Source organism: Mustela nivalis (genome assembly GCF_964662115.1).
Source record: "Mustela nivalis genome assembly, chromosome: X".
Lineage (NCBI taxonomy): Eukaryota > Metazoa > Chordata > Mammalia > Carnivora > Mustelidae > Mustela > Mustela nivalis.
The window spans coordinates 94,709,634-94,719,633 of record NC_139040.1 but is presented as its reverse complement, the minus strand read 5'-3'; the positions used below and the strand labels follow the sequence as shown (position 1 = coordinate 94,719,633).

At 33.5% G+C, this 10,000-nt stretch overlaps 1 protein-coding gene across 12 annotated transcripts in view; it reads left to right on the top strand.

Annotated features, from left to right (window-relative positions):
• LOC309856735 (lysine-specific demethylase 6A) overlaps window positions 1-10,000 on the top strand; it is a 179,235-nt gene that overhangs the window by 162,530 nt on the left and 6,705 nt on the right. For 10 of the 12 annotated variants that reach the window (XM_082718218.1, XM_082718216.1, XM_082718214.1 and 7 more), the window contains 5 exons: window positions 4,943-5,072; window positions 6,560-6,665; window positions 7,210-7,415; window positions 9,456-9,520; window positions 9,597-9,692. In XM_082718218.1, the coding sequence (XP_082574344.1) occupies window positions 4,943-5,072; window positions 6,560-6,665; window positions 7,210-7,415; window positions 9,456-9,520; window positions 9,597-9,675 (586 nt within the window). In that variant the 3' untranslated portion in view covers window positions 9,676-9,692. Of the gene's footprint in view, window positions 1-4,942; window positions 5,073-6,559; window positions 6,666-7,209; window positions 7,416-9,455; window positions 9,521-9,596; window positions 9,693-10,000 lie in introns of those variants that run through there. The other 2 variants (XM_082718217.1, XM_082718210.1) reach the window with 1 other exon arrangement.

Here is a 10,000-nt window from a genome sequence, read left to right as displayed (position 1 = left end):
TCTCACATTGTGCATGGTACATATTTCATCTTTTCACATTCTACCCTGTGTAAGTGACTAAAACTTCAGTAAAAGGCAGTTAACAAAGCTGGTACAAACACAAGAAAGAATTCTGCAGTATTTTTTTAGTAAATTAAATTTTATGTTTGAGCAGCTCTAAAATTTTTAAAAGGCCTTTTTTTTGTAGATTCTAATGGAAAAAGTATAGAAAATAATCATACACAGAAAATATATACATTAGTACTCCATTGGCTTTTTTTTTTTTTTTAAGATTTTTTAAAAACTTGAGAGAGAGTATGTGAGCATGAGCAGGGGGCAGGGCAGAGGCAGAGGGAGAAGAAAACTCCTCCATAAGCAGGGAGCTTGATGCGGGACTCGATTCTAGGACCCCTGGATTGTGACCTGAGCTGAAGGCAGATGTTTAACTGACTGAGCCACCCAGGTGCTGTACATTGACCTTTTAATATGCTTTTTTAAATGCATTTTAAGGTTCAGAACTGTTTTTACTTAGCATCTCTGTAAATTTTTTCATGCAGCTACCAGTGCTTATATATCTTATTTATTGGCATCTGGAAGTATGGTTATCCTTTCTACTAGTCAGAATCCTTCATTAGAGGGTATTGTGGATTGACCATTAAATGTTTGTCACTAATAAATAAGCTGACTTCAATGTTATCCTATAGTTTGCCACTTGGGAGGAGCATGGGGTAGAAGCAATGGAGTAGTAGTAGGGAGAATTACTTCTGCATGTAAGAGTTATAATTAAGTGATACTGAAACTTTACTATTGTAAATACACTATAGTTCTCTTTCTTTAAAGACTATTTGAGGGCGCCTTGTGGCTCGGTTGGGCGACTGCCTTCAGCTCAGGTCGTGATCTCAGAGTGCCGGGATAGAGTCGCTCATCAGGCTCCCAGCTCCATGGGGAGTCTGCTTCTCCCTCTGACCTTCTCCCCTCTCATGCTGTCTCTCACTGTCTCTCTCTCAAATAAATAAATAAAATCTTAAAAAAAAAAATAAAGACTGAGTTTGTTTAAAATACCTTTTAGTCTGTGTTTTATTTTTCATTACTTTTCATTTTCTGTCCATCGTTTTTCACTATTCAGCTGTTACCTTTACTCTGTCAAAGACAAAAATTATATCTTTCCATATTTTACTATTTTCTTTTTGTTGTCTGTTGGGTCTACATTGTTGTCAGCATTTTCCCCAGTGACCTACAGCATGGTAACTGCTGTAATTAATCTTACCTTAGAAGATTTTTCATTTTTCATCTCAAACCACATTGGATGGTCTCTAAATCAGACCAAATTCTTCTAAAGCATATAGTATAATTCTTGAATTTCTAAAATTTGATTTAAGTGTTTTACGTTGGTCTTTTTATCTAGATGTTACACTGGCAAACATTTTAATTCTGGACCTAAAAGAAAGTAGGTGTGCTTTAATGTCCAGATCAAATGTTATCCTGAGTTCTACTTAAACACAGTGCCTTGGCTCACTGCCAATTTGTACTACCTTCTCCCTGCTCCCCACTCAGCTCTTAGGGCCTCTGTCCTGTTTCCTAGATAATGCTGTCACCACTCTGCTGGAGCAGGCCTTCCTCCTTGTTCTACTCTGTCTAATCTCATGACAGTTGGTAGAAAATGGGAGAAAATTTAGAGGTCCAGAACTAGTAGCATATACTACATGGGATCTAAGTGTATTATGGAGAAATACTGTTAAAAGAGTTCCATGGAAGTATACAGGATATAAACAGTGTATCATAGCAGTTATCATAAATTTTCATTAATAAAGTCTTATGCTGTGGATACCTAGATGTGACTGTGTTTCCTAATATATTAAAGATTATAATCTTCCATATCACCTTTCAGATATATATAGATACTTATTTCAGAATTTTTAAGTACATTCTTACAGTTTTATTTTTAGCTTTTAGCTCTTAAAAGTCAATTTTCCCTTTTTACAGAGACTTAATTATTTATATGGATATTATGCCTCTTATATATACATATTTAAGAGGTATAATATGCATACACACACACACGCACACACACACACACACGGATCCCTGGGGTTGCTTGGGTTATTTCAGTAACTATAGGCCTTGGTTCATTAATAAAGAGACCAAAAATGCTCTGACAAATTAGAGATACAAATCTTTAGAGGAAAGTCAAGATAGCAAATGATGGGCATCAACAGAACATTCCTGTTCTATTGGCGATATCCTGTGCTGGGTAGGATTCCAGAACTTGAAGAGGAAAATGACTTGGGCTCAAGAGACTTAATGTCTTTGGTCTAGGAGCTTCATAACCAAAGATAATTAAAGCGTAGATTGGTTTACTTACAGAGTACTAATTCATTTATCTACCAAATGGTATGGGTAAATTTGAAATAAGTTTAAGCCAGTATTGTAAAGGATTGTGCAATGACTAATTGTTTCCTACTCTGCATTGCTTGGGGAAATTTTCAAAATGAGAGAAAAGGATTTAAAATGGGATACTATTTTCTTTCTTCACCACCTTTCTCCACTTTGCCTTGTTATATTAGTTTCATTACCTTGGCTTTGAAAGTACTATAAACAGTATTGGACACTTGCATGTTCAGAAGATTATGCATAGTTCTATGGTTTGCATTAGGACTGATGAGTGTATTTTCAATGGAAAAAGCTTACAGTCACTATATAGAAAACTACCTACATCAGTTTCTCCAGGGAAATTCCTATTTGTTTCAGACTTGACCTCAGAAAAGCAGGGAGTCAATATTTTCAGTACAGTAGGAAACTGCAAGATACAATTTGATTACATGGTTTATTTTGACTACCCTCTTATTTTCACATACATAGTTACTTTTTAAAAGTGTAGGTTATTCTTAATTTGAGTCTTGTTTGGTTCATCTTAGTGTTACTGTCACTGGTTACTGACCAGTGCTATACATAAAAAGGTGATTATAATACCTTTTCTGCTTTTATGTTTATATGTTTCTGCTTTTAAAGTTATAATTACAACATTTGGTGGTTCAGTCAATATCTGTTCCCTTAGGCATGTCCCACCTTTTTTTCTCCCACCTTTTTCTTTTCTATTTTAAAATAAAAGCAGCTGTGTTTTTTCATTATTATACTTTCCCATTTCCCTTTTTTCTTTTGTTACAGAACTCTACAAGTGATGGAGGCAGAATTCTGCTAATCTATTAAATTGTTTTCTAGTCTCATCTTTCAGTGTGCAGAATGTTGTAGAAGCTTAAATTTTGGTACCATATTTAATTAGCACGAAATGTTCTTCAGTGGTACAGTTTTAATGTGTGGTCCATATCTTCCAGTTCCTTAAAATAGTAATCATTTGCTATATTGTACATTCATCTCTTGCTCTAGAAAACAAATTTTATGTATTCAGAGTCCTGTTTTGTTTAAAAACCAAAGTTAAAGAGTGGCAGATACACAGTTCAGCATGAAAACTAATTATTTATATGTATATTGTAAGTGAATGTTTATTTTGCATTGATTCGATGATAATACTTGAAAGGTTTCTTTACCAGTGTCAACCACCTACTTTCTGCTTACATGGAATTTATAAATTAGTACTGATTTTATACCTAAATTTAAAAGCTTTTAAATGCCTCTCTTTAAATGTATAGGACAGTCATGCTTTGTTGAGAAATGTTGTGATAGAATATTCATTTATTTAACCTTTAGCCTTGTTAGTTGAACTTAAAATTTCACTTTAATAACTATTTCACATACTTTTTTTTAGAAAATGAATTATTTTAAACTTAATTCATTCCTTTGAGGCCAGTCATGAACGCTTCTGTTTTTACTCGGGAGTTAACAGTTGAATAAATTAAAAATTAAGAAAGTGACATCCATGATTCTGTTTAGTGTACCATCTCAAAAGTTTGTAGTAGTGGAATTTCAAGACTTTTTTCAGTTTGTCAAAAACATAGCAAGATAAGAGGAATTAATTTTGTTTCAACCTGTATTCTGTAATTTATGATGTAAAATTGCTAATCCTTCTTCAGTAAGTAAAATTACTAAGTTTAACTCCCCACCGTAATTACAATTTTCAAGTTCTTAACTAAAATTGTAGTGTTAAAGTACTTGCTATTTTAATGCATTATTTTTGAGCTTGTAATAATTGGGTGAAGTTAATCTGGAATGAATTGAAAGCTCAAAATTATGTCTTGCTGATTTTCTGAGTTGGGTATATTTAAGAAGTAGAAAAAAAATTTTTAACACTAAAAGAATTACAGTTTGGAAATAATTCTGCCATATTTAAAGAATTTGTAACTTAACAAACATGATAGTTTAACCCATTACAGGTAAAGAACCCCCAACTACTAATAAGTAATAGTTATACAGCATATTAGAGAATAGATAGCAGTTATATGTCTCATTAAAAATACTGGTATAATTTCCATAAAATTTAGTAGATTGGAGTCTTGCTGAATTTTATTAGTCAGGGACTCATGTAGATAATTCTTCACAGTTTTGAGCGAAGAAAAAAAGGTACAGATCTTCTCAGGTTTGAGGATTACCACAAAGATATTCTGGTTATAATTGCTGATGTGTGAGACATAGGAAGAAAGACATTCTGTTTTTACTATAATTTAGACCTTTTTTGGTCAAGTCACAATGTTTAGTGGAAAGACTGTCATGGTAGAAGGTGGTGGAGAGGAAATTGGAGTTCATGTGGTGTTCTTTAGGTGAGGAAAAGAAATTGGACAGTTATGAGCAAGATAAGGACTACCATCAATAATTCATGTGTTGTATTTTTTCATGAAGCTAAGTATTTGCTGAAATTAGTAATTGTTCCTAGTTTTTTTCTCATAGAGCCAAATCTCTTGGATTTGTGTAGCTGCCCCATAACTTAATTAGGACTTAATTCAGGATTTTTTTTGTTTTGTTTTCTAAATAAATGCGCAGCTGATTTATTCTCCCTTCTTCTTTTTTTAAGGAATCTAGGTAAAAATGGCTTATCAAACAGTAGCATTTTGTTGGATAAATGCCCGCCTCCAAGACCACCATCTTCACCATACCCTCCCTTGCCAAAGGACAAGTTGAATCCACCTACACCTAGTATTTATGTGAGTCTGAATTGACTGACTAGAAATAAACTAGTGTTTGTACTTACCTGTCTTTCATAAGATCTTGCTTTAAATTAATATGGATGCCCTTTAGGAAACATTAAAATTATTGGCAGTAGCTTGAATGTTTGGGGGGAAAAGAGATGTATTCAGAAAAACTTCATAATAGCATTTAAAACCTCCCTTCTCAGTTACTAACCATGATTACATTAGAATACTGAGAAATACTTCTTACTGCCCCCAGTTGGGGACAGTATTAGGCAAAAACCACCTAAAAGTATGACTTAGCTGGGTTTCAAATCTGCATTCTACTAGTTGTATGGACCTTAACATTCATTCTGCTTTATACATCTACAAAAATATATATTTTAATTACCTTTAAAAAAGGTATTTGAGAACATAAAATGTGATAATAGATATGTCATTTTTTAAAAGAATGTTAAAAGATTATTTAAAACCAGTGTTAGTTTTACTTTGAGAACATGTAGACATCTGATGTAGGAAGTTGATAAAAGTTCAATCGAAGCAACTCTTACATCCTCCCAGTTCTACCCCAAGTGAAAAAAAATTTAAGCTATAAAGTTTGTTTTTGGAGATTTGGCCCTGTTTTTTTGACCTCCAGATGCCAAATATTATCATATTAGTCCTTTCTCCAACCAATAATTTATTGATCCTTTAGTATGTAAGAGAAGCACTGAGATAGATGTGTAATAAAATATTAAAACTGAAGTCTGAGAGAGGGAAATGCAAAATTAAGAATTTTTTTTATGGGTCTTCTTCACCTTGCTTTCACTTTTGGTGATATTTTTAAAAACACTGAACTTTTGTGGCTTTCTACTCTTTATGTGAGGAAAAAAGTCCATATATCGTAAAACTTTACCATCTTAACCATTTTTAAGTATACAGTTACGTAGTGTTAAATAATATTCTCACTGTTGTAAAACACTTCTCCAGCACTTTTTCATCTTGCAAATCTGAAATTCTATACCCATTAAATAGCAACTCCCTTTTTCCTGGTCTCCTTAGCCCCTGGGTAACCACCAGTTTATGGTTCTATAAATTGGCTACATTAGATACATCATATAAGTAAAATTATACAGAGTTTTTCTTTTTGTGACTGCCTTATTCTCACTGAGCATAGTGTCTTCAGGGTTCATCCACATTGTAACATGTGATAGGATTTTTCTTCCTTTTTAAAATTGAATAATATTTAAATTGATTTGAAGTTTCAGTTTTATTTCTTTCCACACATTTTGTTCAAGATCCAGTAGACAAGAGAAATAATGTATGTAGTTACTATCTAATTACAACTATCTAATTACAACTATCTAATTACAACTAGGGTCAAAGACATAGTGACAAAATGCTATAAAATATAAAACAGAAATTACACAGTGCATTGTTGAAATTGCCATAAATGATGAATATGAATTTGGCATAATATTTTCTGTTTTCCAGAGATCTAACCGTATGTTTTAATTTTACAGTTGGAAAATAAGCGTGATGCTTTCTTTCCTCCATTACACCAATTTTGTACAAATCCAAACAACCCTGTTACAGTAATACGTGGCCTTGCTGGAGCTCTTAAATTGGGTAAGCTTTAAATAAGAAAAAAAGGTTTTATATTTCCTTTGCTATCTGTGACTCTTAAAGCACTGGCAGAAACTTATTTCTGTTAAGTTTTTCACTTTTCTCTTTAATATTTTCTGGCTGGGGGCGGGGTGTTGTGTATCACTTCTTTAATCCATAACGTAAAGATACAACGACAGTATTGGTTCCTGGCAATTTAGTAGTGGTTTTTAAGTTTAGCTTTTATTTTGGTCTAATTGTATAATTACAATTATGAGGTTATCTGATGAAAGAATTTTTAATACAGAATGTAGATAAAATTCACTACTGCTAATATAAAACTGTAGCCTCCTAACTAGTGCCTGGCCCCTTGATTCTACCTGTGCTGGTGGCATGATGATTAGGTCTGAGGCTTCATTGTCTGGTTGTGTAAACCTGGAATAAAATTCAGGTTGTGCAGAGGCCCTGGTTGGTTTTTAGGGGAACTGGATAGAATGCCATAAAACATTTTGCTTAATGTATTATTCCAAATATAATTTTCATTTATTAACTACATTTATTTATGAAGACCTGGGACTTTTCTCTACCAAAACTTTGGTGGAAGCTAACAATGAACATATGGTGGAAGTGAGGACACAGTTGTTGCAGCCAGCAGATGAAAACTGGGATCCTACTGGAACGAAGAAAATCTGGCATTGTGAAAGTAATCGATCTCATACTACAATTGCTAAATATGCACAGTACCAGGCCTCTTCCTTTCAGGAATCATTGAGGGTAAGTGTTTACTCCTTGAACATTGTTTTATTTTTAGAATATTTTATTATTTTATGTTCTTTTATTTTGAAAGGGTGCATTTCTTTTGTAAGCATCTCATTATTTTATAGTTACATGAAATACTATCTAAGTGCTATGCAGTTTGCCCTTAATAAAGTCTAAGCAGGCCTATGGGTTGATAAATATTGTTAAAGTGTAGTGGGATGTCTCCTTCATCCGTGGGATGTTTCTATTTAAAGCAGGCTTTCTCAGTCTTGGCATTATTAACATTTTGGGTTGGATAATACATTGTTGTGGGAGACTGTCTTATATATTAGGGTGTTTAGTAGCATCCCTGACCTCTCTCTAGTAGATGCCTGTCACATACCCCTTACCTTCTAACCCAGTTGTAATAGTCAAAAAGGTCTCCAAACATGCCAGATATCCCTTGGGAGGGTAAAATTGCCTCTGATTAAGAGCCACTGATACCAGAAGATCAAGTAAGTCTCAAGATTGCTTTATGCTTGCAAAATTCCTAGTCTTGTGCCTTCCCATTTTTCTCCTCTACCAGGTTAGTATTATCTGATCGATAATACCTCCAGGAAACATTAGTATTATTCTTAATGGCCTCAGTCTGAAAGAGAAAACGGAGGGAGAGGCATAAATTATTTCAAAATATATGGAAAATTTAAAAAGTAGAAAAATAATCAGAGATTATTATTAAAAGACTCTGCATTTCAGCAGTGGATCATTACTAAAATCCTTTAGCACTATAATGAGAACTTTGTGAATTCTCTCACAAAGTGAACATAAAGCATCCACAAATTGAGTTTATTAAAGGTTTACTCAAATACTTGTCTGTAGTACTAAGTTGTTTTGTACATATCCTGCAGCTAAAACTTAATATGGGCCTGCAAGTCTTTAATTTGCAATTCATTAGATTTTCTTATGTATTTAAAATTCTGCCTCAAGTTCACATTTTCAGTGAAGGCAACATTTGTACCTTTGCATTGTATATTTGTATTTCTTTCTCACTATCATTCCCTGTATCTACAGAGAAATTCATCTAATGAGAATTGTCCTGCAGCTTTAATGAGTTATAGTGAATTCATTGTCCAAATGAATCTCTAGTTCAAACCTTTGAACCTTCAGCTATATGGTAGTGGTAGTATTAGGTTTAGAAGAGGATAAGTAATAAGCAAGATTCAGGGATCATGAAAGGAAAATTTGGAGGAGGAGTTGAAAAGCAAAGATCATAAGAGGCAGGTTATTTATATAAGATGGGATCCATAACCAAAGAAAAGATGCCTTTTTGTTGTGCTTTGAAGGCATGGACCATTACCTGTGAAAAAATTTGACAAATGTTTAGAGACTATACATTTAAAGGGAGGGAGGCCAAAATGTACTAAGTACTGCTAACTCAAATAGTAGGACAATGTAAAGAGATACTGTGTCTGTGACCCCAAAATTGTAAATAATAGTAGTACTTGCATTGAAAAGCACCTATATTTATGCAGCACTTATTTTCCTTAATAATGTAAATGTGTTACCATGCATGTATAATTCATTGTGGAAGAACAGCTTTAACCCAGGGAGAACTTCTTCCATTTGTCTGTAATCAAAAATAGAAACCATCTAACCTTCTACCCTTACACATATATAATTATCCACATACAGCTGCTAGATTAGAAAATTTTATAATCAAGATGGATAGGCCTCTCAATTAAAAAAAAAATAATTCTGTCCTCTTAAAAATGGGGCAAGAATGAAAATCTATAGATTTTTTCCCCCTTATAGAAGAATGTTACTAAGAGAACTGTAAGATAACTTTGTGGCTGAGGAGGTTGGATACCTGCCTATGGATGGTGACCATTGACTTTCCTTGAGTTTTTATTTAATGTGTGGTCTTTGAAGAAATTTTCATGTGAAAGAGGCCTATAGAAATTCAGTTTCCAGTCATAGATAATACCATCAATCTCTGTGTGAACTTTATAGTTGCATGATGGAAAGGATAGCTGGTTGTGGAATACTGAACTAGAATGTGTTTTGCTTAATTTATAGGAAGAAAATGAGAAAAGAAGTCACCATAAAGACCACTCAGATAGTGAATCTACATCTTCAGATAAGTAAGTCATTTTTAATATTCACTTAGTATTTCTGTTTAAAAGGCATGTTTCTGATATTGTCTATCTCTTTTTTAAGTTCTGGGAGGAGGAGGAAAGGACCCTTTAAAACCATTAAGTTTGGGACCAACATTGACCTGTCTGATGACAAAAAGTAAGTCTTTGTAGTAGTATTTTCTGTGAACGATGCAAAGAGATCTGCAAGATTGAGAATTGTCTATGATTTCCTCTTCTCTTTCCTTCCTTACCATTTTTCTAAGTTGATGCACAAGTTTCAGATAAATTATTTTTGCTAAGTTTTACAAAGTTTTTTTCTTTAACTTAAATCTCTTTCACAGGTTTTTCATCAAGACCCTGGCTAAGTACACAATCATAAAGTTACATTTTATGATTAATAATGTACAGTAGTGTTATAAAGGGGTGCCTGGGTGGCTCAGTAGGTTAAGCCTCTGCCTTTGGCTCAGGTCATGATCTCAGGGCCCT